At 36.9% G+C, this 27,895-nt stretch overlaps 1 protein-coding gene across 1 annotated transcript in view; it reads left to right on the top strand.

Moving 5' to 3' along the window:
* Window positions 1-691: 691 nt before the first annotated feature.
* Window positions 692-27,895, top strand: part of ALG13 (ALG13 UDP-N-acetylglucosaminyltransferase subunit) — a 74,730-nt gene continuing 47,526 nt past the window's right edge. The window contains 10 exon segments of the mRNA XM_060001992.1: window positions 692-872; window positions 1,844-2,006; window positions 3,038-3,176; window positions 18,148-18,164; window positions 20,094-20,514; window positions 20,516-20,657; window positions 21,215-21,298; window positions 23,327-23,377; window positions 24,140-24,186; window positions 25,601-25,673. Coding sequence (XP_059857975.1) covers window positions 792-872; window positions 1,844-2,006; window positions 3,038-3,176; window positions 18,148-18,164; window positions 20,094-20,514; window positions 20,516-20,657; window positions 21,215-21,298; window positions 23,327-23,377; window positions 24,140-24,186; window positions 25,601-25,673 — 1,218 coding nt within the window. The 5' untranslated portion in view covers window positions 692-791.

Here is a 27,895-nt window from a genome sequence, read left to right as displayed (position 1 = left end):
TAAAATCAATAGCTAGTGGGAAGCAGCCGCGTAGCACAGGGAGATCAGCTCGGTGCTTTGTGTCCACCTAGAGAGGTGGGATAGGGAGGGTGGGAGGGAGGGATACGCAGGAGGGAAGAGATATGGGAACATATGTATAACTGATTTATTTTGTTATAAGGCTGAGGCTGACACACCATTGTAAAGCAATTATACTCCAATAAAGATGTTAAAAAAAAAGCCTCTATTTTACACACAATGCTTGCTAATGGAGCTTACTGTTTCTCTGCAGCTTCCAAGACTCTGTAGGGCTCTGGTTTCTTGAGAACCACAGCTGGAAGAAGAGCCCAGGCTAATGAGCGATTTTTAAAAGGCACTTTTTTTTCAGATGCCCTCAACAGACTTGAAGTAAAACCATCTCTCAAATGTATCTTGGCTAAAGAATCCCAAACTTCTATATCATTAAGAGAGCTGTGGTACCCGAGCAAGGATGCAAACACAAGGGTGTGAGGCTTCATGATTATTTTTTTAAACCCCACTTTTGAAAAAAATAAATTTGTCAATTGCCCACCTCCTTAACTGTGAGGGTCCCATGAGCTTCTACACGCAAAGGGCTTACAACACTGCCCCGCACATAGGCCAGGAGCATTCTTTGCTCCCAACTCATCCCCGGCGACACAGTTCAGGTGGCTGCTGCCCCCTGGCGGCCAGGCCCGACTTCCGCCTCCCGCACCTAGAGCCGTTGCGGCGTCCACGTGGTGTCCGCTACGTCACGTCCGGCCCTTGATATTCGTGGTTGTGGGTCACGCGCGATGAAGTGCGTGTTTGTTACTGTAGGGACCACCAGCTTTGACGACCTTATTGCATGTGTGTCGGCGCCCGACAGTTTGCAAGTGAGTGGGGAAGGCGAGCGGGAGGCAAGCGGGAGGCAGGCGAGCGGCGGCTGGGCTCCCCGCGCTGAGCTCGCCGCTCGCCGCCACCAGCCTGACCGCTAACCTCGGTAACCTTGCCTGACGGTTGCACTCGGGAAGAATCCCTGGCAGCTCAATCTCTGGTGCCGCCGCCCATCAGCCGGCTCCTCCCCGCGCCTGACTGGGCCTTCCTCCAGCTCCCCCGGTGCTTGGGGTCCTCCGCCTCCTCTTCCCGTTTCCTATAGCCTTGCCGGGCCGCTCCTCCCCGTCCTTTTTCCGGTTCCTCCTTTCTCCCGGATTTTCTCCGCGGATTCTCCGCCTCCGCCTTTCTTCCGGCTTAGCCTCTCCTTCCAGCGGCTCCGCCTCTCCGAGCCGGGGTTCCGGCCCGCCTCCCGGGCCCGTGCCTGTGCCCGCCTCGCTGGCCCCTTGGGGCCGCGCGGTCGACGCGCTCCGTCGGGCTCTGCCCTGCCCGACCCGGCCGGTCCGCTCGGCGCCCTGCCCCGCCGCGCTCGGGCCGAGGCCGCCGTGCCTTACTTCCGGCTCAGGCACCCTCGCGGCCGGCGTCCACGCGCGGCGCGGCGTCCCCCGAGCGCGCCCTCTCCTTAGGGCTCGTGGTTCGCGCAGTCCCAGCCGTGTGCTACGACGACGCTGTTCCTTGCTCTCCCTCCCTAGTTTGCGACGCCTTTTTCAGAGTCTTTGCGTTGGTCTCCAAGTTCTTGCTGGGCCATTTCTGTCACGACGGGATGAGCTAGGGCGTTTAGGTCCCTTAGGGCTAGTGAGGTGCCAAGTCGGGGCCCGGGACGGGGGGAAAAGGAGCCATTTGAAAAACTAACGGACTCCAGTTCGACTATTTATTCGGCAGCTCGTGCTCCGATTGGGTGGTTTGTTGTCGATATTACTGTTTTTACAGTAGCCTGTTTAAAAGGCCCGCTTTTTCTTTTTTCCCGTTTCAGATAATCCAGAGCCTCGGTTACAACCGACTTGTCCTACAAATAGGTAGAGGAAAGGTGGTACCTGAACCATTCAGTACGGAGTCATTTATTCTGGATGTTTACAGATACAAGGATTCATTGAAAGAAGACCTTCAGAAAGCAGATCTTGTTATTAGTCACGCCGGTAAAGTGCCGTAGAACTGTCCGGTTTGGTTTTTGATAGACAACAAATAAGAACAGAAACTCGAACCTTTCTGATGTAAAATAAAATCACTAGGGTAACTCACCGGTAGCCATTTTGAATAAAATACTGATTGCAATATAGCAGTCGGGAACATTATTGGAGAGAATTTATAATTCTGGGTGATAGAAAAATGGGAAATCAATCACTGAAGGCCAGCTTTACAGTTTACAGAACTGTAAACTTTAGGGTTTACAGAAACCCTAAACACAAGCAAAATAAGTTATCCAATGACATGTGTCAAGAGTTGTCAGTGGGAATTAGTATCTGGGCTTAGGTCTGCAGGAACGTTCAGCCATCTGATTGGTCGGATTGGTCATTGAGAATTTGGCTTTGGAAGATTTTTTACATTTCTATTAAAAGGTTAAGTAATTTGTCCAGTCAGTAAGCAGCAGGCAGATAACAGTCTGGTGCTGGTATCGTCTACCCAAAAAGGATTTGTCTGCTCACTTAGCAGTCCCCTCGCTCCCATTTAAATTATCTAAATGAGTTTAGAGTTAAAAGTTGAATTGACCCAAATATTGTATATATGCATGTTTGTGGAGATTTATCCTTGACTCTTTTGACAAGCAGACTCATAAGGAGTGGTCAAAGTTTTCCTTTATTGGTGCTTGTCACTACTGAAGGCTTGCTTTTTTACTTGTGTTTGAATAGAAGTGCAGTATGGCTTCATGTACAGTATGTTGAACCTGAATCTTATTTGGATTCAAGGCCCATGCCCAGGGCATACTACTAGAGGGCAAGTTGCAAAGCACTGATATTGTTGGCAGTGATAAAGAATGTGTTTTTCAAGTCAGGTTTGTAACACTAGAGACCACTCATAACTGTTTTTTGTCATTTTGGATGTATAATTAAAAGGCTTGATTTGTAGTGTTGCCAACTAAATTTTTCATCTTTTGAGTTCTAGTTATAAGGCCTGGTGAATCACTAACTTTTTTTTAAACTGTGTTAACAAATTTGGTATATTTTTGTAGGTGCAGGAAGCTGTTTGGAGACTCTGGAAGAAAGAAAGCCACTCATAGTGGTTATAAATGAAAAGTTGATGAACAATCATCAACTGGAATTGGCAAAGCAGCTACACAAAGACGGGCATCTCTTTTACTGTACCTGCAGGTATACTAGAGACTGATTATTTGACCTCTTAATTCCTTCCTAGCTATTCTTACCCACCTGCCTAACCCGCCTGTATCTTTGATCTCTTACCTTCTCCCACTTAGCAAACATTTTGATTTTCTCACCTGTAAAACCTGATCATTTGTCTTCTACTTTGTGATATCTGTGTTGTATTTCTTTCAGTGTCTATGCTTATTTCATTGCATGTGAATATCTGAATGTGTGTGTGTGCACGTATCTGTGTGTATTCATCTGGGTGTGCAGGTCTCTGAGAATATAAACTTTTGTGTTCATTATTTTTCATTATTTAAGGAAGGCATTTGCTGATTTTTAATTAAGGTTTTGCCTTCAGTAAATCCACTGGAATCCCTAAATTAAATTTACTCATTCATTCATTCAACTATATCTAATACATGGCAGGCATTGTTTTTGGTGCTGTGGATAACAGTGCTAAACATGACGTAAAGTCCCTGCTTTCGTGGTGCTTATGTTCTAGTGGTGGGAGATAGACAGTAAACAGTTCATAAATAAGCAGTCGAGATAATTTCATATGGTGAAATGTGTTATGAAGAAAATAGGGCAGGGTGATGTGATAGCTGGGGTGAAGACTAATTAGAATGATCGGGGAAGGCATAACTGGGTATATGACATTTGAGCTGAGACCTGAATAACCAGGAAGAGCCACTCATGTGAAGCTGTAGAGGCAGAAGGAACAGCAGCAATTGCAAAGGCCCTAAGTTGGGAATGAGCTTGGAGTTTGGTGTGTTTGAGGAACAGAGGGTTAGTGTGGCAGGAGTACAGTAAGCAAGGGAGAGAATGTAGTATGAAGATGAAGCTGGGTGGGGATAGTTCACAGAAGAGTTCTGATTTTATTCTGTGTTTAATAAGAAGCCATGGGAGTATTTTAAGCAGAGGAATTGCTTTATGGTAAGGAGTATTATTTTCTAGAAGTATATTAGAATTCAGCAAGAACTGATCAACATCACAATAGAAGGATGAAGAAAATTGCTGGTTTTCTATTAATTTTTCTTCAGACACTAGAAGCTTGCCAAAGGGTCAGGTCAGTAATTCCCAATTGTTGGACTTTAAAAGCTATCCTAATTTGATGTTTTAAAAAGAAAAGACCTCATAGAAGTATTACAAAATGCATATTTCTTATGTTATAATAAATTGAAATTAATTTGAAAATAAACCTTAGAAAAAACTGGTTAGAACATAAGCTTTTCTTTTAATATTACTGCTTCTGTGTCTTAAGCACTCAGTAAATACTTGTTTATTCATTATTTATTGGGCACATACTGTGTGCCAGGCATTATTCTAGGTACTTGGCATCATCAGTGAACAAAAACAGACAAAGTTTCCTATCTCATTGAGAGGAGACAGATTCATTGATTGTTCCAGGAGCAATGGTTGGTGTCCTAATCCCCATAATGATGGAGGAGAGGGAATGTCAGGGTGGCTTTGTAATATAGAAGCGATTCTTAAAATATTGTGAGTCAGGGGAGAAGCTAGATAATCAGAATTATGTGGGCTTCAGATAATGGGCATATCTGTCCTTAGGTAGTTGAGATTGTTAGGGGTTAATACCATTTTTGAAGAGGAATCAATGTTCATCTTCCTTGGTTTATGCGAGTCAATTTTTCCAGACACTTTTGATGAGTATTTTCATTCTAAACATTAAATCAGCTTCGATTTTTATGTTAGTACATTAAAAAGGGGAAAACATTGATTTCATAGACACATCCTGACTCTACTCAGGCTGAAAAAGGAGCTGTACAAATCTCCAATTTATTTATTTTTTTTCAGTTTTAGAATTCTTTTTTTCTTGTATTAGTTTCAAGAAAGTTGCACACGTGGATGCCATAAGGAGAATCAATAATTAGTTGTATTTTTATTTTAGGTATATCATTTATTTGCCCCAAATGTAGGCTGGATGATTGTCTGTTCTAATTTAAGTGGCTGGTTTAATTAAATTTCTGAAGTAATAGTTTTATGTTGTGGGTCTGAACCTTATTTCCAACGTGCATAGCGATTGTATGTTGCTTAGTTATATATGGATTTATGGTAGTAAATTACTAGCAAAAATTATTTCACAATCTTCATGCATGGTCTAGTAGTCTCCCCAGCTTATTGTTCTTGTCTTGCAGCTGTTACTTTTGGTTTCATTTATTCTGTTTTCATAAATTGAGTTTGCTTCAAGTTATATCTGCCCAGTCATGAGAAGTGTTCCAAAGCCATGTGACCACATCTTTCATGAAATAACATTTCTGAAATATTTCAGTTGATGTAAAAGATAAAATGTTGAATTGCTATTGACATGTAATGCACTTTGTATTATTTTATTATTGTGTATACCTATAATATTAAAATACATTGAAATTCACATATACAGGTTGAGAACCATCACAATATTCTTGGAAGTTAGATTCAGTCATCAAGTGGGCAGCATTGAATTATGGAATTTTCTCCCATATTACCTAATATTTTTCTTCTTTTGTTTTAGCATGCTTCCTGGGCTGTTACAGTCAATGGACTTTTCAACACTGAAATGTTTTCCTCCTGGCCAGCCAGAAAAATTTTCTGCATTTTTGGATAAAGTTGTTGGATTACAAAAATAAACACTAAACACTCAAACTAAACACTAAACTCTCAAAGCTTTAAAAACACCCCTCAAATTCAACTTATGGAATGTGGTTAAATTAAATATAGAGTATATATTTGTAGAATAATATAAATTAATAAGTCTCCTACGTCTGTAGAATGTATAGAAAATTTTATGGTGTGAATGTTAGCATTTGGGTCCAGATTCTAATTGCAGTTTCACAAATTTATTAGATTTTTCCCTATTCTTCATGTTTTAGTAAAAGAAATATGTAGTGAGCATTCACACGTTTTATTCTAGAATCCCAAATGGATTTGGAATCATGAAAAAAATGAATTAAATATGAAAACTTTGACAAAAACCTCAAATGTAGTTAATTTGATATTAGAGTAAAAAATGAAACAGTAACAAACTTGTAAAAAAAATTTGAGTCAGAATCTTTAGCTTCATAATCCAAGGAACCAAATTAAAAAAAAAAAATGATGGATTGTGTTCTGTGAAATAAAAAGCTCAATAATTACCTTAAAAAGATTAACTATCAAGTCAGTTGATCTGTTGTACTTCGAGAAACTACTGTTATCGTGAAGAATAGAGTGGAGTGGATGTGTTCACTGTTTTCCTGTAAAATATGAATAGAAAGTGACAAAAATAAACTTGTCCAATGTCAAAGCTTTACTGGTTTGAGAAGAGTAAATCAAAAAGCACTTGTGCCAATAGGACTTGCTGTTATTTTTTAAGGACCCCCCCCCCACAGTGGTGTGGAAACATTTACTGTAGCATCATAGAGGAATTTATGCCCTTATAAAGTTAGTTTTACAAATGAATAAATGATCTGATGTGTGTAATGGCCTAAATATATGGTTTTAAAATTCACATAACTCAAAATAGATACTTTATGAAATTCTGATTATGGTGAGTGGTTTCAAGATCTATAAAATAAACTAGATTATCCATAAGTATTGATAGTTTTCTGGTAGAAAGTTTAGATATAATTCATCCATAAAAATAGAGCATTCACTATAAAGATTCATTTTTGATTGCATTATCCCAAAATGTTGAATATTCTAAACATTTTACTTGGGATGCATTATATAATGTTTCTGTAGATTTATTTTCCTGATTGTGTTTTACTTAGACTAATATTAAAATAAATTCTTACTAATGGTAGAAGGTGGTGGCTGAGAAGTACTCCGGGTAGCAGGAGGATACCAACTTGGATTAAATTTTGCTGAGAATAACCTAAAAAGTGAGTAATATACACAGTTGAGAATTCATAGCACCATAATCATAATTGTATATTAATGTTAACCTAATGCTGTAGGAAAGACCCTATTCAAATCCATAGAGAGAATTTCACTTTTCTGGCCTCTCTTTTAAATATGTTTCTCTAGTTTGAGAAAAAACGTGGCTTAAAATTTATGTTGATCACTCAGTCTTTAATTATCTTATGTCATGAAGGATTAACCATAGAGAATCAGAAACAAATGAAAGGGTCTACTCAAACATTAGACAACTAAAGAGCAGCATAGGGCCCCAAATCCTCTGCTTCTTTCCCACAAGAGCACATAACCCAGATTCCATTATTTCATTTAGCAGAGGCTTAAGCCAGTGGTGTCAGTTGTGTGTAGTGACATCTCTTGACTATACCTTTGTAAAATTTTATATCACTTGTGGGGTTTAAAAATCAAAGGATATCTTAGAACCATTTTGATTTGGCAGGAATCCTCAAGATCATGTAGTCCAATCCCTTCATTTCACAGATGAGGAAGAAGGCCAGAGGTTACAACTTGTCTAAAATAACAGCCTTTGGCAGAGCTGCCACTAGAAGCAACTTCTTGACTCGCAGTCCTGTGCTCTTTCTACCATACCATAATATATGTTGTAAGCTTTTTGTTTCTTTATATTTGTTTGCCTAGTATTTATTTTAGTTACTTTAATCCCTTCCAAGGGAGATTTTCTTCATTTTCAGAAGTTTAATTATTTTAGAAGGAATTTCACAGTTCACTAAATTGGGTTTTCCTTTGGTGTATTGCAACCTTAGCTGGGACTTAGAAACCGGTGATTCCTGAGTTTTTGGAATCTAGCAAAATGCCACGGTATAGCATTGATACTAGATTGAACAAATAAAGACTTTAAGACAAAGAATTGTAGATTTTGGGAATTGGTAGAGAATTTTAAAAATACCTAGTGCAAACCATTCATTTTACAGATGAGGAAAGAGGCTAGGATAAATTAATTGCCCAATTAGAAGGGTATTTCTAATTGGTCCTTAAGAAAAAATTCATGGTAATCAAAATTCTATTTGAAATATTTACCCAATAAAATTTGTTTAGTTTCATTACCTGACAGGGCTTCAGATGTTTGAAATCAGTGTATAAGTGCAATGCAGTTTATGTAGCAGTTTTCTGTTGAGAGGTATTTAGATATCCAGGGATGAGGAAGTGAAAGAGAAAGTTTAGTAGTTTGAGAAATTCACATCATTGGTATGTGCAAAGGTGGACAGGTAATAGAAAGTTGATTGATGTTGGAGTAGGTGAAAAGTGATGTGAAGTTATAGTATGCTTGGGAAGTAAGGATTTTAGATGACTACATGCTTATAATTTGGAAGGAAAGAGTAGGATTTGGTGTTAGGTAAGATAGTACAACTGATGAACTTGATGCACAGTTCTGTAACATTGAAAAATAGTCATCTCAAAAAGTATTATCAAGTGATTCTAGACACCAAGAACCTGTATTAGAGCACTGCTTTGTGTGCTTTTAAAGGCAAATCATGTGGACACAAAGGGCAATATAAAAATGTATACCACTTTGATAATTTGAGGAAATTTTCCAAGACTAAGGATGTCAGGAATGACTAACAGTAATATAGATATTTTTCTTGGTTCTTTATTATAGTATAAGCACTTAATCCCTGTGATTTATTAAAAATAGGAAATTATCAGAGATGACCAAAAATCTTCATGTGGTCTGAGAAATGGGATGTATGGCCAGATTACTTGAAATTGTATTTTTGGGAAAGATTTGGACACGGTGGTCCTGATAGCTGTGTGGTAATCAATTTTCTGCTGAACAATTAGTACCGTATTTTTATGGGGGAGTGGGGAATGAAAAATAACAGTAACAGTTAACACCCTTGCCTGCTTAGTGTGTATCATGTACTGTTTGAAATATTTTACACAAATGAACTCATTTAATCTTTACAGTATAACTCTATGAAATAGTTACTGTTGTTGCATTTTGCAGATGAGGAAACTGAGTTCAGAGCATAATGTGAAAAAGGAGTTAACACTGGGCTTCCCTGGTGGCGCAGTGGTTGAGAGTCCACCTGCCGATGCAGGGGACAAGGGTTCATGCCCCGGTCCGGGAAGATCCCACATGCCACCGAGCGGCTGGGCCCGTGAGCCATGGCCGCTGAGCCTGTGCGTCCGGAGCCTGTGCTTCGCAACGGGAGAGGCCACAACAGTGAGAGGCCTGCGTACCCGGGGCAGGGGGGGGGGGGAAGGAGTTACGCTACTGAAGTATCCAAAAGATGGTCTGGGAATTGTAATTGGAACACTGAATTCCAGTATGTTTCCATCATTTATGGGGACAGGAGGACTGTATATTTGAAATCAGGGGACTATTCCAAAAAATTTAGATTGTATGGTAGCCATGGGTATGTAACCTATTTCAGTTTTTACATTGCTATTTAAAAGCATACTGATCACTACTCATAAAACTCCTGTGGAGAAACTCCCAGTCATTTACCTGTTTGCAACTTACTTACCAGCTCTTTTGTTTTCTCTGTAAATGTTTGTGTTTGGGGCTCTATTTTTGGTCCTCCTTGTATATTTTTTTCTTGGTATTTTCATCACTCCCAGGGTTTCTACTATTGACTCCCCTATCCATCCCCCAACTGTGATTTGAGCTTCTGCATGATATTTCCAGTTGCTTATAGGTCATGTCACTCTGTTAATTCTCTTAAGCACCCTAAACTTGATATGCCCCAAACTAAAATCATATTTCTCCTTTTCATCCTTCTGAGATCCTTATCTCTGTTAATGGTGTCACCATTTAGTCAGTCTTCCAGGCTTTAATTCTTACAGCTCCAACCCTTTATATATGATTGGTCACCAGGTACTCTCAGCTTTACTTCCTAAATGGCTCAAGCCCATTTATTTGTTTTCTTAGTTTTTTTTTTAAACATAAGTGCATGATAAGAATCTACTTTTTACATCAGCAGGACTCAAGACATGATTCCTGCTCTGGAGGAACTCTTAAGTATAGTTGAGGAGGAACTATACATTCATGTATCCTCTGCCTGAAAAACAGTTGGTTATCCGTAAATGATAAACGCACTTCTGTAACTTAGTATTCTTTTCTCATCTTGGTTAGGTATTGGGTCTAGGAAACATTGTCATGCACACATTCATTTCCTACTCTCTTTGACTTGACTTCAAAATATCTAGTATGTCTCTTGTTCAAGAGAAAGATGTGACCATCGCATTATATGGTGAAGTTTGTAGGATCAAGCATCTATAGGAATGGCATCTAAAACATAGTAGTGCTGATCCTATGCAAGGTTCTAATGGTATTTAAGGGTCTGTCAAAGAACGGTTACCTGTTGGGGATTTTCGGACAAACATGGTGTTAAAAATCAGAGGTTTATAAACAGCAGTAGCTATAGTGTTTTCCAGTAAAAGATTATATGGAGAAAGGTTTAGGATAACCACCAAATCACACTTAACTCCTTGTTAAATGGTTAATTCCTTACATGAATATTCTAGCACAGTCTTGTATAGTTCCTTGAATTCTTATGATTTTTGTTGGTGGCTAGATAAAAGGTGAGCAAAACAATCTAGCTTCAAACGGGAAAGTAAAATACATGTTTCTTGACATTGATATTGATTCTTAAAAAATATTTTGAGGGGTTTTTATACCATCATGTCTCATCTATTTTAGTATTTCACTTCTACATCCTTATTGTCTTTATGAATTTTTACTGTATCCTGGCTGAAATTATCTATTATGATTGACACTCTGTCATGAATTTTCCTTTTTTTATGTCCTCCCTGTGTGCCCTGCGTTGGAAGTGCGGAGTCTTAACCACTGGACTGCCAGGGAATTCCAGTGTCATGATTTTATTTTGATGGCTACAGTCCTGCTTTCTGAGGCAGTAGTTCTTAAGCTTTTTTGGGGTCATGAAACCCTTCAAAATACTTAAAACTATTGCTTCTCTCTCTACTCACACATATACATATTTTGCTATGAATTTCAGGGAATTTACAGGTACCTTGAGGCCGCCCCAGGTTAAGAATCCCTAGACGGAAACCAACTTCAGTAATTCCTTGGTCATTGTTCATTAATATTTGATGGTAACTGTTAGACTCCTTTATAATTAAACCCTCTGATTAAATACATTTAAGTTTAGTAATTTCCAGTTTTTATAATACAACACAAATTATAAATTTTTCTCTTCGTTTAAAACATGCCAAACAACACATTTTGACACTAACCTTAATACTTTAACTCAGTATCTATAACCCATAATGTCTTGTGTAGTACTGTTTCTAACTGATAAAAGGAACTAAATGAAAATTATTTTCGTTTGTAGTAATTATTTTAGGATATATTACATTGGGCTATCTGGTAAAGCAATACAGTGTTGTAATTTACTCATTTACTGTTAAGTGTGCTTCTAAAGTATTTGCTGAACTGATAGTCACTGTTAGAATGATGTCTGTGAGAGGCCATATATTGCATCTTTGTTACTGTTCATTTCCCCTTTTGTCCAGAACATGGTGGTGGTTTTTCCACTACTGTATGAAGTGGGTGGATAATACACTCCCCAAATTTAGGAGTGAAAACCATTCCTAAATTTTCAGCCTAAGTAATTTTCTGGATTTCAGTTTTTCCATTTGTGAATTAGTAAAACTAGCTTTCCTCATAGGTGATTTCTAAGACATAAAAACAATTGTGTGGCATATTTGAAAATAAAAAATGTTGAAATAAGACATTTTCTCTTGGTTAGAGTTTTTGTTTTAAGAAGTAGTAATAGGCTTAGAGATATTTTCCTAGAATTCACAGTATATTGTCCTAAATGATACAGAAGGCAAAATCTTCATTGAATTTCATATTTAAATTCATATTCAGTCTCTAGTTGGGGTTGTAGTTAGAGAATTGAAGTTTACTTAGAGGTTTAAGTGCCCGAGTCTTTTCAGTGCATCAAAACAAAGAAAAGAATGTTCTGGTCTTTATTCTCCCTTTCTTCAATCCCCTGTCTGTCTATAGACAGATTGGACACTGCAAGTAGCTTAAAAAAAACAACAGAAAGCAACCTTCAGTATTTCTGTGTCAAGATGATATATTTTTAAAGAATACTGTTTTCCTTTTTTTCTAATCTGTATTAGAATGCTTCAGGTGGAAGTAGGGAAGAGAGGGAAATGAAAGCAAGTGGTTCTTGGTAATGTTTCTTCTGTTTTGCATATCTGAGCAAGGATAACTGCTCTGGGAAATCAGTTCTTTTTCTTTATTGCCTCCTTGAGGAGGTTGAATAGGGCCGTATTGGCCAAATTTTGTTTTGGGACCATTGTATTTCTTTTCCTCATTAACCTTGCTTTGCTAGTTCTGTTAAATGTTCACCATGAAAGGAAGTGACAGGTTCTAGTTTCAGAGTGCTGTTAAAACATGTTTTAAAAAAAGACAGTTTACCATTATATTTTTCAGTAATGAAAGACCTTAAAAAGGTTCTGTAGAGTTGCAGAGCAATTTCCCCCATTGCCCCCATGTTATTTGGTACTAAAAATAGTTAAATGATTTAGTATTATGTTTTTAAAAAAATACTAATTGCCTTTTCAGCAGGTTGTTACAAGTCCTTATATACATGTATCTATTGTTAATTTTTTCAGCTTTGTTGAGATATAATTGACATGTAACATTGTTTAACTTGTATATCATAATGATTTGATGTATGTATATAGTGAAAAATGGTTACCACAATAAGTTTAGTTAACATCCATCACCACATATAGTTACAAATTTTGTTAACCCTTAAAAACGTAGGTCTGTTTATTTCGTTTGATAAGGTAAGATTTATCATTCATTTTTATGTGGGCCACAGCCTCACAATTTGCCAGGATGATATGTTAATCCCCCTATAAGCTATTTTTATGGTTAATGTTGATCACAAATTTGATCATCTAAAGGGAGGGCAAATCTGTTACCCACCACTGAATCACAGAGAATCACAGTTCCTTAGACCGGAAAGAGAGCTTAGAGATCATACAGCCCATCTCCTTTATTTTACAGATAAGGAAACTGATGCAGAGATTAAAGTGGCATAACAAAGTTCATAATATTCTTTTCACGGTACCATATTGTCTCTTAGAAATTAAAATAACTCAGAAGCATCATTTTTATACATTTACAATTATACATTTGCAACTATACCATATACACACATTGTCACAGACAATGTATGCTGTTAAAAAAAAATTCCCGGCATATACCTCATATAATTGGTTGCGACATGAAGGAGTGTTATCTTAGAATTAAAACTATCAGTATTTATATGTTGTACTTCAAAGAATTTCCCTACTTCATCAGTGAAAGAAGAAATAGGCAATTCCAGTTAAAACAACAAATCCCATTTTCAAGTTGAATTACAGTATGGAAAGTAGTTGTAAAATTAAAGCACGTCAATTTTATGACAGGTCAAATGATAATTATTTTAAATTATTTTAATTTTCTTCCATTTGTTTTATTTTAATCTGTACCCACAGTACAGTGCTTAAAAGGTCTTTAAGGCAATTATTTTTCTTCCCATTATTTTCAAGAATTTAGGTGAAATTGTTCTGGTTCTTACCATATTTTTTTCTTTTTTTGACCAAAGAATAATTTCTTAGTGAAGCACTTTATTTGGCAGGTAGCAGTTAACAGCAGTCAGTACTTAAACATTATGTGCTACGCACTTGACATGCAGTAGCTTATGTAATTATTCCAACAACCTTAGATTTAGACCACAGAAAAATTCCTGGAGTAACATTTCTCAAACTTTGAAAAATTTTTTTTTTTTTAAACTTTGAAAATTTGAAAGCAGTAGCTGTAGCGCATTAAAAACCATTAGTAACTTGAATGCTAAAGTTACCTGTTTAACTTTGACTTGGCCTTTTCCTAAACCATTTTTCCCCTTACGGGAAAGACCAGGTCAAAGTTAAGCAGGTAACTTTAGCATTCCTTGACTCCTTCAATATTGCTAATGGGCATATGAACCTCAAAGACAGGATTATGGTAGGTGGCCTTGAAACTCTCTTCTTAGGAATACTTAATAACTTGTGGAACACCTTGTTCTAGAGCACTGGTTTCCAAAGTGTGGTCCTGGGCTAACAGCATCAGCATCTCCTGAGAACTTGTTAGAAATGCAAATTCTTGGGACCCACCCCAGACCTGGCTGAATCAGAATTTCTGGGCATGGGGTAATCCTTTTTCAAGCCCTTCACTTAAGAACCAACCACTGTTCTAGAGGTTTGCAGGATTGGAGTAGTTTGCTGTGGAAAAATAGCCAGTTTGGATTTCAATGCAATAGATATTTCAAAGGACACTATTAAATACTATGAAATTGCTTTCTGTTATATACAGGATGAATTCTAGTATTGTCCCACAGGTCTTTTTTAAAAAGTCCTATTGTACTAATTTGGGGAACATGACTTGTACTTAACCATCTCTGAGTCCTTGTTCATATCTTTTCTTCTTTAGTATGCAGTCCCTCTTTATAATAATTATACAAGAATCAGGAGACAATATGTAGTTCTAGTCCTAGTACTGTTGCCAATTGGATGTGAAAACTTGGGTAAGGCTTATAATTATTTGAAACCCGTTTCTTCATCTGTAAAATAAGAGGTCCCTTTTAGCTGTAACATTCTACTTATCATTTATTTTCCCAGTTTATTATGCCAGTCTGTTTCTTGCTCACTTTATTGAATTTTTAATTTTATTATTTCTTAATACATGTAAATATATAAAATTTTAACTAGTTCTACAAGGCTTATAACAAGAAACAGCAGTTCTGTGTCCCATTCCTCCCCATCTCTAATCCTGCTTCCTGTAGGTAACCATATTACATTATTTTATATGTTTTATAAGTGATATTTTCGAACTTGTTTTTTAAATTTAAATATCATCTGTAGACTTCCTACTGTGGAAGAGAGGCTTTATCTCCCTCCTCCCTTGCTTCCACAGTGGGAAGTCTACAGGTGATATTTAAATTTAAAAAACAAAAACAAATTTAGTTTATCAGTTATGGTGAGATCTGTTTTCAGTGTTGACATTATTATGATTCTTTGAGTACAGTATTCACATATGAGCCATGTAGTAAGTGTTGATTGATTACATTTCTATAAAACTGTTCACCTCATTTCTGTTTTTTCATTTGCTCAGTTTTCTATAGAACTATTCCCAAACTCCAACAGAGGTGGCCATCTTTCCTAGTATGTTTAAATATGCTAGGTTATCTATGACTTTTATTATTATTTATGTTTTACTATGTCTGTGCTGGAGTTTTTACCTGAACTGGTTGTTCTCTATCTAGTCCTGCTTAAAAGTCTGTCCTCCTGGGATTTCCCCTTTATCCTTATCTTAAAAATTCCTTTTGCTTCTCTTGTGTTGAATCTTCTGTTTCCAGGATTCTATGTGCCCCACCCCTTTTTGTGGTTTAACTTCTTTGTTTTGGTTTCAGATATCCTCCACTAGCTTTCTGACAGTAAGGCGCATTTTTTTAAATCTTTCAAGTTTGAAAATGCCTTCTACTCTTCCATCTGATTGATAGCTTGGTGTATAGAGTTCAAGGTTGGAAATAATTTCCCCTCATATATTGAACTTCATTGTTTTCTAGCTTCTAGTTCTTCTGATGAGAAGTTTATTGCTATTCATATGTGTGATCTTTTAAGACCTGTTTTTCCTCTCAGAAAGCTTTAGAATGTTGTTATATGCATTGCAGATCATCTTTTTTGCTTTCATTGTTCTGGCTACTTCATGGACCTTTTCAATCTAAATATAGACAGTCATATCCTGCAGTGCTAGAATTTTCCATACATCATCATCATTATTTCTTCCTCTCCGCTTTCTTCATCTCATTTTGAGACTCCTGTTAGTTAGATATTGGCTTTCCTGAATTGATTCTCTAATTTTCTTGTTTTTTCTCTCCAACCTTGTCTGTTTTGTGAGCTCCTCAACTGTAAATTCTGTTCCTTCTACTATTTTTGTTTTATTTATTTTTAAATTTAAATACAGCAAAATTAGCATTTTTCATGTACAGTTCTATAAATTTTGAAAAATGCATAATCGTGTAACCACCACTACAATCAAGATACAGAACTCTTCCACCACACCCATAAATCCGCTCCTGTCATCCCTTTGTAGTCAGCCCTTTCCTACAATGCTAACTACTGGCAGCAACCAATCTCTTTTTCCTTCCTATGGTTTTGTCTTTTCCAGTATGTCATATAAATGCAGTCATACAGTATGTAGCCTTCTGAATCTCTCCTTTTACTTAGCACAATGCATCTGCGATTCACACATGTTCTTGTATATATCCATAATTCATTATTTTTTATTGTTGAGGAGTATTCTGTTGTATGGATGTACCACAGTTTGTCCATTCACCAGTTGAAGGATGTTTGGATTGTTTCCAGTTTGGGAGGAATCATGATTATGAATAAAGCTTCTATAAATATTCATGTACAGGTTTTTGTGTGAACTTAAGTTTTCATTTCTCTTGAATATTTACCCAGATGTGGGGTTGCTGTGTCATATGGCAACTCTTTTTTATTTTATAAGAATCTGCTAAACTATTTTTCCAGAGTGGCTGTACTATTTTATATTCCTACCAGCAACATACGAGAGTTTCAGTTGCTCTGCATCTTTGTCAACACTTGGTATTGTCATTAAAAAAAAATTATTTTAGTCATTCTAAGATGTATGTAGTAGTATCTCATTAAAGATATACAAGTGGCCAATAGGCACATGAAGAGATGCTGCTCAACATTATTAGCCATCAGGGGAATGCAAAACAAAACCACAGCAAGATACCACTTCATACCCACATAGGATGGCTGTAATCTAAGAGATGGACAGTAAGTGTTGATAGGATGTGAATCGGGAATCCTCATACACTACTGATGAGAATGAAAATAGTGCAGCTGCTGTGGAAAGTGGTGACAGTTCCTCAAATGGTTAAACATAGAGTTACCATATGATCCAGCAACTCCATTCCTGGGTATTACCCAAGAGAATAGAAATGTCCAAACGAAAACTTGGACACGAATGTTTATAACAGCCTTAGTCATGATAGTCAAAAAGTGAAAACAACCCAAATGTCTGTCAACTGATGAATGGATAAATAAAATCTGCCTTAACTATACAAAGGATTGAAATACTGATACATAGGTGCTCCTTGAAAACATCATGCTAAGTGAAAGAAGTCAGTTACACAGAACTGTATATTGTATTCCATTTATTTGAAGTGTGCGGAATAGGCAAATATGTAGAGACAGAAAGTAAATTGGTGGTTGCATGGAGTTGGTGGGGATAGGAGGATTGGAGGCTGATGGTTGTGGGATGTGGGGTTTCATTTTGGGGTAATGTAAAATTGTGATGGACATACAACTGTAAATATACTAAAAAACCATTGAAATTCACCTTTTAAGTGAGTGAATTGTATGGTATGTGAACTATGTTATAAAGCTATTAAAAGATCACCAGTTTTAAGTGTACAGTTCAGTAATTCTTAGTGATTATGCAAAGTTGTGCAAACGTCACCACAAAAGAGTTTTATAACATTTTTATCCATCAGAAAGATCCTTTGTGCCTGTTTGCATTTAGTACCTATTCCCATCTCAACCCTAGGCAACCACTAACCTGCTTTCTTTCTCTGTAGATTTGTTCTTTTGGTATATTTCATATAGATGGAATCATATCTTTTGGAATCATGCCCCTTTTGCATCTGGCTGCTTTTACTTAGGATCCAGTTTCTCCACGTCCTTGCTAACACTTGTTATTGTCTGTACTATTTATCATAGCCACCCTAGTAGGTGTGTAGTGATGTCTCATTGTGTTTTTTTTTTTGTTTTTTTTTTTTTGCGCGGTACGCGGGCCTCTCACTGTTGTGGCCTCTCCCGTTGCGGAGCACAGGGTCCGGACGCGCAGGCCCAGCGGCCATGGCTCACGGGCCCAGCCACTCCACGGCATGTGGGATCTTCCCAGATCGGGGCACGAACCCGTATACCCTGCATCGGCAGGCGGACGCTCAACCACTGCGCCACCAGGGAAGCCCTCATTGTGGTTTTAATTTGCATTTTCCTAATGACGTTAAACACCTTCTTACGTGCTTATTAGGCGCTCCTATATCTTTGGTGAAATGTGTAGTCAGATCTTTGCCCATTTTAAATTGTATTGTTCTTTTCTTATTGTTGACTTTTGAGTTCTTTTATGTATTTTTGATACAAAGTTTTTTGTCAGACATGTATCTTCCAGTCTGTGGCTTGTGTTTTCACTCTCCTAATAGTGTCATTTGCAGAGCAAAAGTTCTGAATTTTGATAAAGTCCAATTAATCAATTTTTCTTTTATTATATCATATCTAAGTTCTCTTTTCCCAACTCAAGGTCTTGAAGATTTTCTCCTATGCTGTCGTCTAAAAGTTTTGAAGTTTTGTTCTACATTTAGATCTTTGATCCATTTTGAGTTAATTATTGTAGAAGATGTGAGGTATAGTTTGAGGATCATTGTTCTTATTTTGCATATGGATGTCAGGTGTTCCAGCAGCATTTGATAAAAACACTATTTTCTCTATTGAGCTGCTTTTGCACCTTTGTCAAAAATCAATTGACTGAATTTGTATGGGTCTCTTTCTGTGTGTTTTCTTTGTGTGTTTACTTTCCCTTTCCTCTCTCTTTGTCTTCCTGCCTCTAATTTTTCTTCTCTTTGTTTCCTGCTCTTTCACCTATTTTCTGATTCTCTCTCCCTCTCCCAGTTTTCCCTTCTTCTATTCCCTTTTTCAAAATGAAGTGTATGGGTTAATATTGATTGAAGCTTTATATACCATATTTTTAGTATAAATAGCAATAAATATGAAGAATTTACATTTTTCTCTACAAGTAAAAAATGCCAAAAATGAATTAACTTTTTCACTATAATTCAGTTTTTCTCAGTGAATTTATGGTCTTAAAGAAAGATGGTGATCCCTCTTCCCAAACCATGTTTCAGAACTTCTGCACCAGTGTTTCGGTTTCTTTGAAAAATAAATTAGTCAAGGTAATTTCAAATTGGCATGCTAAAGAAAGTCAAGATTTTATTTTTTCTACCATGCTTTTATTTCATTCCTAAATTGTAAAATTGATTATTGACGCTTTTCCTGTTGGAGGCAGTCATGATTACTACTGGAGCCACAGATACCAGAAAAACAATTCTGAAAGCAGCTTAATTTTGCAGCTTCTCCAAAGCCAGCTTTAGATCTATTTATTTCTTAAAACACTTAGAAAAAGTAAGAACGGAATTGGATTTTGGCGTTTAAATAACACTTGACAGTGAAATCAAGTAATACAAGTGACCAGTGCTGTTTTTGAACCTTACAAAAAGTACAGTCGTATTTACTTCGGTTTTCTCAGAATTAAGAGCAGTTTTTCCAGAAAAGTGCCCTAAACATTGAAACATGCCTCTCATGTCCAACACCTCTAGTGTGGTGCCACAGCATTTTAAATGTAGCCTATTAGCAAGTTTGTGGGTAAGATATTTCTTCCATTAAGCTTCATTTTAAATTTTCATTGTTTGCATTTTCAGAGAAAGACACTTTTTGCAATTTCTCTTTCTGTAAATGTTGTACGGTAGTTTGGAGACATTAGTCAAGAATTGTATTAGTGTTTTCTAGCATAACTAATGGATTTAATTTCTGTGGTCCCAGCAGAGGGTTATTATTATTTAGGAGAAATAAATGAGATTACTTAAACATCATACCTGAAATATCCAGATAACTTGCTTTGGCCCTTTACTTTGCTTGAACTGTGACCTCTGCCCTTTTAGATCAAGGGAGTCCCCCTCTCCCTCCCATTTTCTTTGTTTCTTAAGGTAGTCTTAACACAAACGCTTACTCAGTTAATTATGTTCCGATTTTTTTTTCCTCTCATCTACATGAAACTATGATGGGAGCAGGGAACTTGGGCAGAGACTGGTTGAAAATTCGGGCAGAGATCTTAAAGCAATGTAATGTGGGTTGGGCTGCATCATACACACCTGAGCCTTATTGCAGTCCCTTTGCAACCTCGTGCAGCAGTTGCCTTGAGTTAAGCTGCAGACTCGGCTTCCTTTTGGTCCCGAAGCTCAGCTGCTTGTGCATACTTCTCTCAACCTTGGGCTGGTTGGGTTACTCCCACCCTTCCCCAACAAGGTAACTCTGCAAGTTCCTTCTCGCTCCCACGTCTCCTTCTCAAGTCAAGTTCTCTATTCCTAGGAGCATCGGCTCTTCCTCTTCTTTTCACAGGGTCCCGACTTATCCTGGGCCAGCCCTTTGCTTCTCCTGCTCCTGAGAAGTGCCAAGATTGTGCAGCGCTGACTCCAACTGCCTTCTCGTGCCTAGACTTTGGGCTGCTTTCTGGATACCTGCATAAGCAAGCCCTGTTACTGCTACCCATTCCTACCTGCACCCTGCTTTTTCCTTCTTGCCACACCTGTGTTACTTTCTCCCCCTCCCCAACTCCACCCCCTGTGCACAATGCATAAAGGATGGAAAAAGTACTGCGGCCAGAAGTCTCTGAATGAGGCATCAATGGATGAATACTTAGGCAGCTTAGGGCTGTTTCGAAAGCTGACTGCCAAGGATGCCTCTTGCCTCTTTCGGGCTATTTCGGAGCAGGTAAAAGGAAAACAAATACATCTTCTCTATGCTGAGTTTTTGGAGTTTGAGATTTGGCACAGTTCTGTAGCTAGAAGACCTGTAGCCCACCCAAACAGAACAACAGAAATTCCCTTTTCCCTATTTAAAACATCAGGGTCTCTCTACTTATTAGCTTGGTGCATGCCTTTGCTGATTAGTTCAAATATATTGCTGTGCCTTTGCTATCTTCTCTGTTTTCTAAATGCCACTTTGGAATGTAAGAGGTAAAGTAATGGGGTTAAAGAAAACTTTGAAATGTATCTTGATCCTTTATAAGCAGCACCTTCTTCCCCTAAATTTTATGCCTAAGGAAAAATTTATAGTAGTAGAAAGGGGGGGGCATGACAGAATCATACCTCTTCTGTATCGCTAAAGATGACAAAAACAGATTTTAGTAAGATCAGGACTTAATTTCCCAGTTTCCTACGTATGTTCTGAATAAGGGGAGGACTTGAGTGTCCAGTTCATAGTCTTAACTTAGAAGCTTCTGTTTCAAATAACTGCTGACAGTGAGCTGGTCTTTCTCTTCTTTTTAGTTGTTTTGCAGCCAGGTCCATCACTTGGAAATCAGGAAGGCTTGTGTCTCATATATGAGAGAAAATCAACAAACGTTTGAGTCTGTAAGTAGAATACATACCCAAGGGAGAGTTGCTCATAGAATATGTAGCAGGTAGGAAATGAATTTTGAGTACCTACGCATGAATATTATATCCCGCAATCTCCTCTCAATAGCAAATATTTAATTTTCAGTTGGCTTCCTTCCTCCTAGCTAGTAGCATGCTTCTGGATCTTCTCCCAGAATTAGATTGTTTTGTACTTTAATTAAAAATTAAGAAAGTTAATCTTTATCCTTCCCACTATTTATTCACCCCCACACCCAAAAAGTCACATTGTGACTGTTATCCATATCACAGTTCTCTTAAACAAGTAATCAGTTCACGAGGGGTTTGGCTATGTTAATATTTTTAAATGTGTATTTTTAAATTTGTATAAATGGGAACCCCTTGTGTTCTTTCTTAATTCTATGCACAGTGATTGTCAGCCAGTCAACTTGAAGAATCTTGTAAAACTTAACTCTAAGGAAACAACTTATTCCTGAACATGTCTTTTTCATGTGACAAACTGGTAATTGGAGCTCTGCCACTAATGATTAACTTTAAAACAACTTTTAGAAGGCATCTTCGTATACGTTGAAGTATTTGAATTCTTGTTAACAAAATAAGGTTTTATCAAGATCTGATTTGAAGTGCGCCCTTTCCTGTGGCTGTTGTTTTTTTTGTTGTTTGTTTTTTTGTTGTTTTAAACATTCCTAGCCCTTCCAGTACTATTTGTTCTCCTGACTATATTATGGGTATTTGCCTGCTGTTCGAGGTTTACTCTTAATTTTCTCAACAGGTTTCTGTGAATTTTAAAACTATATGAAGCCTTCTTGATTTTAAAGCTTATTACCTTGAAGTTAATTAGTGGTCACCACACCTGGGGAAAGGATTATTTGTGAAATTACTTCAAATGCAAGACCATGGTGTAAAGCAGTGCATCTTAAGTATTTTTGTGCATACAAATCACCTGGGGATCTTGTTAAAAAAACAATTCTGATTCACTAGATCTGAGCTGGGGCCCCAGATTTCAGCAGTTAAATTCCTGAGTGATGCTTGCTGTTGTTCAAGGACCACATTTTGAGTAACAAAGATGTCTGTAAAATTTTAAAACCACATGGATGAATCTCAGATTAATTATGCAGAGTGAAAGAAGCCAGACCTCCCCAAAAAAGTACATACTGTATGATTTCCTTTATATAAAACTCTAGAAAATACAAGTCAATCTGTAGTGACAGAAAGCAGATCAGTGGTTGCTTGGGGGTTAGTGAAGTTATAGAGGGGCACAAGGAAACTTACGGGGGTGATGGATATATTCACTATCACGATTGTCATGATGGTTTCATGGGTGCATACGTAAGTCAACTTATTTGTGCCATTTAAATATGTGTGCTTATTGTATGTCAGTTATGCCTCAAAACTGTTTAAAAAGGAAACTGAGAAAAATTAACATAGTTTTTTAAGTCTAGTGATATACATGCATGGAACTAAATGTATATCATATTTCCTGAGTTTAATTTTTATTGAGGTATATTTTACATATCATAAAATTCACCATTGTAAGTTTAGTGTTTTAAGTTTTGGCAATAATATAGTCAAGCAACTGCTACTGCAGTCAAGATACAAAATATTTCCATCACCCAAAAAGTTCCCTTGTTGCCTGTGCTTTGTTTGAAACTAGTGAAATTCCTTTTAAAGTTCCTCAGTTTAACTTTGTAAATGCATGTCTGCTGTCAAATTTGAAATCCTTATAATTATTGTGCTTGCTTGATTTATGAAAATTGTCGTTACTTAAGTTGGCATTTCAAAAGAAACTCCAAAGGCATACTGTTTGATGAAATGCACTGGTATGTGGATAAGCCAGGAGCAGTTCCTGAGATAGTCTTATAGTCCAGCTTTTCTCCACTAACTTTTGTGTATGTACAAATCTTCTTGAGGTGCTGTGCAAAGTAGTCATTTAATACCATAATTGTTCAGCTGAACAACAGCAATATAATCAGATTTCAGTAATGCTATGTATTTGGTTAAGTCAAGTTTGTTTTATTTTTGAAGTATGTGGAGGGATCTTTTGAGAAATACCTGGAACGGTTGGGAGATCCCAAGGTAAGATCAAATATGGGGGTTTAATCTTTTCAGAGTATTTGGAATAGTATTTGGAATAAGTATCATTCAGCTGTGTCACTTTAGCTAGGCCCAGTCTATTTTCTTAAGTAGCCAGCTGTGTTGAATCAAATAGTTCTTGCAAAAGTTTAGAGGCTGGGAATTGACCTGTTGTTTTGTGTTGAATATTGAAAATTGTGTGTTAACAATTTTATCATCTATAGACTAGTGAAAGAGTATACACTACTTGGGAACAGGACTAACCCAAGCCTTTTCTCTTTAATGGGGAGGGGGGTGGCAATGAATGTTACTAGGTCATTATTTTTTTTATTAAACAATTCTCCTGATTTGTAGTTATCCTTCTTTTATGTGGGAGTAAGATTCCTAAACATATTAAAAATAATTTTATGTGATTAAATTAATTCCATAGTTCTGGACTTAACACATTTACTAAATACCCTGCTAACTTCATATTCTTACACTAATTACATTTTTATTGTGTCTTTTAAATCTCCCATATTCCTGTCCTTGTTACTTAATAGCTAACTAAGAAGATCTTTAGGTCCAATTTTTTCTCAGAATAAGTTTATGTTAATAAGTAACTATCACAGTATCCCAAGCCTCAAAGCAAGTTATAGTGTGTTGTACAAATTCTTCACCTACAACAGTGCTAAGCATCTAAAAAAACAATTGTTGAACTTGCGAAAACTTTTACCTCCTAGATACAGAATGCTTTTAAAAACTTTATGCACTGTTTATGTTTAGGAAAGTGCTGGCCATCTGGAAATAAGAGCTCTTTCTCTAATTTATAAGTAAGTTGGATCTCTTTTTTTTTTTTTAAGAGAGAAAGCATGTGTGTGTGTGTGTGTGTGTGTGTGTAAGGTTTCTAATAAAGTCCCTTTAGGATTGGGAATATTTGAGATTTGATGTATTGATAGTCAAATGAAGTGGTCTAAGCAAAGTCAATGGCGTAATTTTGGGGTGGAGAACTTCTACATTTGTGTCTGTTTGAATGGAAGAATAAAGGGCTTTAAGAACTGCTAGTACTATTCCTGTAGAAAATCGGAATACTTATCTTAGAATTTTTGTGTATTTAACTTTGTGCCTTTTGTACATGTGTGCTCATTGGGGCAATATCACTTCCAAGAGGGTAGAAATTGTTTCCTGAGGACAACAAATATTAGATATTACATTGGTTTATGATCCTTCAAAGGGTCACAGTATGAAAACAGATATACAGTATATCTGTAGTATTAAAATTTTATAGGGAAATTAAGAAACGTATTTTTTTTAAAGGCTCTTTAGAGAGGCAGTAATGGTGGAAAAATTTGAAAAACACTGCCCTACTGCTTTGGAAGTTCTGTTTTGGTCTTTAAAACTGCGAAAGTGGCATTTCTGAAAGCAGTAGGTTATATAATGTGGGTTAGAGGCTAGTGGGAATCTTGTTCATTTAAGGAGTTGGATCTGTATAAGACTCCTTCACAGTTCTTAGGATGGTGAGATAGCATATACCTTGATAGAATCAGAACCCTCTTGTATGGGGACTTGTTCAAGTTACTGTTTTGCAGTCTGCTCATCCCTCACTAAATCCAGCAAGAAGTAGTACGGAAGAGGCATGGAGCAGGCAGCTAATCAGTTGTTGCTTTTAAATCAGGGACAACCTTTTGAATTGGCCTGCTTTTTGTTATTTTGTATGGCTCTTGGCTAAGAATGCTTTTTAAAAATTTTTAGATGGTTAAAAAGAATCAAAAGAATAATATTTCATGGCATATGAAAATTATATAAAATTCAGTTTCAGTGTCCATAAATAAAGCTTTCACGTACATTTGTTTATGCATTGCCTATGGCTGCTTTCAGGCTACAGAGTCGAAGTTGAGCAAATCATATGGCCTGCAAAAACCATGTTTGTTATCTGGTCTTTTACCAAGAAAAATTTGCCAACACCTGCTTTAAATAAATGGGAGCCTCCAAAACTTACATTCATACAATTGGCAATTTATTTTCTTTATTCCTCCTCTCCTCAAATTAAGATACATTTTAAAAATGCATAGGACTTTAGGGACAGTTAGCTGTCTATGTTGAATTAATATTTATCCTCTTAAACATTTAGGTTATTTTAGATGAATAAGATAGGCAGTTTAAAAGCACAAATCTTTGTTCTTATAACTATTTCTTGCATATACTGAATTGTCTCTTCTCATCCATCTTTGTTTTCTACCCATGTAGTCGGGATTTCATTCTTTATCGCTATCCTGGCAGGCCTCCAACTCATGTCACAGATAATGGCTATGAAGACAAGGTAAGAAGATAAGTGAATGTTTACTAAAATAAAAAATTGAATGATGCCAGCTTATCATTAAGAAATCATCCTTTTAAACCTAATTAATGAAAAAATAAGCACAGTCTAAAAGCCAAGCTTTTCTACAACTAGCCTTTTCCTCTCCAGTTAGTCAGCCTAAGTATTGTTAGCTATCTTTCTGAACAAACCTGATCTTGTCACTCCTCTGTAATAGGAAAAAAACCACCCAAAACCCTAATTGACTCTCCATTGACTAGAAGATAAGGATCAAACTCTGAAGCTAGACATTCAGTAACCTAAAGGGTCCCAAACCTTCTTTCTAGCTTCATTGTACTTCAACCTTAGTACATCATGTGTCCAGAGAGTCCAACTTCCATGCTCTTTTCCTTTGTATCTCAAATGTTAATTCCTTTGAAACTTTACCACCTCCCCTGGAGTTATTTCCTCCCTTTTTGTTCCCCTAGCATCACCCAGGTAAGTATAGTGTTTATCACCTTGTATATGTTTTCATGTCTGTTTCTCTCATTAGTCTGAAAGTTTCTTAAGTGCAGGGACAATGTGCTACTACTGTCTAGTAAGGTGCTTGGAAAATAGTAGGAGGTTGTTTAGTTGGTTGAGAACTCTCAGCAGGTAAACAGATTGTTTTTTAGCATACAGTTTTTCTTCCAAAAAGTTTTAAGAAAAGCCTTCTATCCAGATGATTTGATTAGTGAATGTAGATTACACAGTATTTGAGTTTTGTCTTGTTTCATACCATGGAGCAAAATTCAGGCAGCATTTTGATGGTAAGATAAGACAAGATACTGGTAGAACTGTTAGAATATTACAGTAATCTAGACAGAAGGCCTGAACTAGGCAAGTGGTGTTAGGAATAGAAAAGACTGAATAGGATGCAAGAGATAACTTAGAACATAAGTATAAATTGGGGCATGTTAATTATTTTACTGATGGTACTGCCAATTTGTTCAGTAAACATTAAGCCCCTGTAGTGTACCAGGCAGTTTACTAGGTTTTGGGGATACCACAGTTAATACAGCAAAATCCTTGCCCTCTAAGGGCTCAAGAGGCTATGAAGACAGACATGTAAATAACTACAGTGAAGTGATATGTTTTATAATACAACTATATGCAAAGAGCATATAAGAAAAAGCCCTTCACTGTGCTTTAGGGAGTTTAGAAAGTTTCATGGTGGTTGTGACATTTAAGTGGAGTATTAAAAAAAATGAGTTTAACAAGTATAAAGGGCAGTCTCTTCAGAGGAAACACTATATACAAAGGCATAGAAGCAAGAGACCCTTTGAGGCCAAGTAGCTGGATGGGGGGAAGACAGTGCTGAAAAGATAGGCTAGAGGGATGTAGTAGGCTGTGCCAATAATTTGGCTTTTCATTGTACAGAATAGACAATTGAAGCTTTTTTCCAGTATTTTATTATGAAGGTTTTTCAAACATACAGAAAAGCGAAAAGAATTTTACATTGAGCATCCATAAGCCCACCACTTAGTCCACTGCTAATATTTAATATCCTTGTTTTGTCACATATCTAACCACCCCTCTATGCATTCATCAATCCATCTTAAGTTTTGATGTCTTTCAAAGTAAATTCAGACATTAGTATAATTGTCCCTAAACACTCAATTCAGAGTTTTTAAGCAAAGGTGTGACATAATCAGACTTGTTTGAGGAAGAGGCGTGTTAGCTATTGTGTTTTAGCAACTGTACACAGCATTGTCTGAGATGAGATTTAGACAGTTAGATCTTTACCAGGAACCTTTAAACCTGCAGTTATTTTTTTTCTCCAACATTTTATTCTGAAAATTTTCATACAGAGAGAAATTATAAGATTTGTATAGTGAACATCCATATTCCTACCACCTAGTTCCTATAATTATACAGCTCTGTTTTCAAATGAGTCTTATACATTTTACAGAGATATTTTTGAGCTAATTAAGGGGAAAACATCACCCATTGGGAACCATAAGAATACAGAAATGTAAGACCTTTTTAGTGTGTGCAGCCATGAGAATATCATGTGTAAGCCTCATCCATACATATATATAGAGCTAACACTTAACAGCAGTTGGGTATTTGCATTGCACAGGATACTGTATATATGTCTGATTTGGGAATGTATAAAGCGAATGTTAGTTTGTATTGAAATTTAAGTATGGAAGAGCCAGGTGGCAGCAGGGTACTTTTGTTGTGTGACACCTTGCTTTGCCTAA

This window comes from Delphinus delphis, chromosome X (assembly GCF_949987515.2).
Source record: "Delphinus delphis chromosome X, mDelDel1.2, whole genome shotgun sequence".
Lineage (NCBI taxonomy): Eukaryota > Metazoa > Chordata > Mammalia > Artiodactyla > Delphinidae > Delphinus > Delphinus delphis.
The sequence above is the reverse complement of the archived record's forward strand: the minus strand, read 5'-3'. Positions and strand labels throughout refer to the sequence as shown.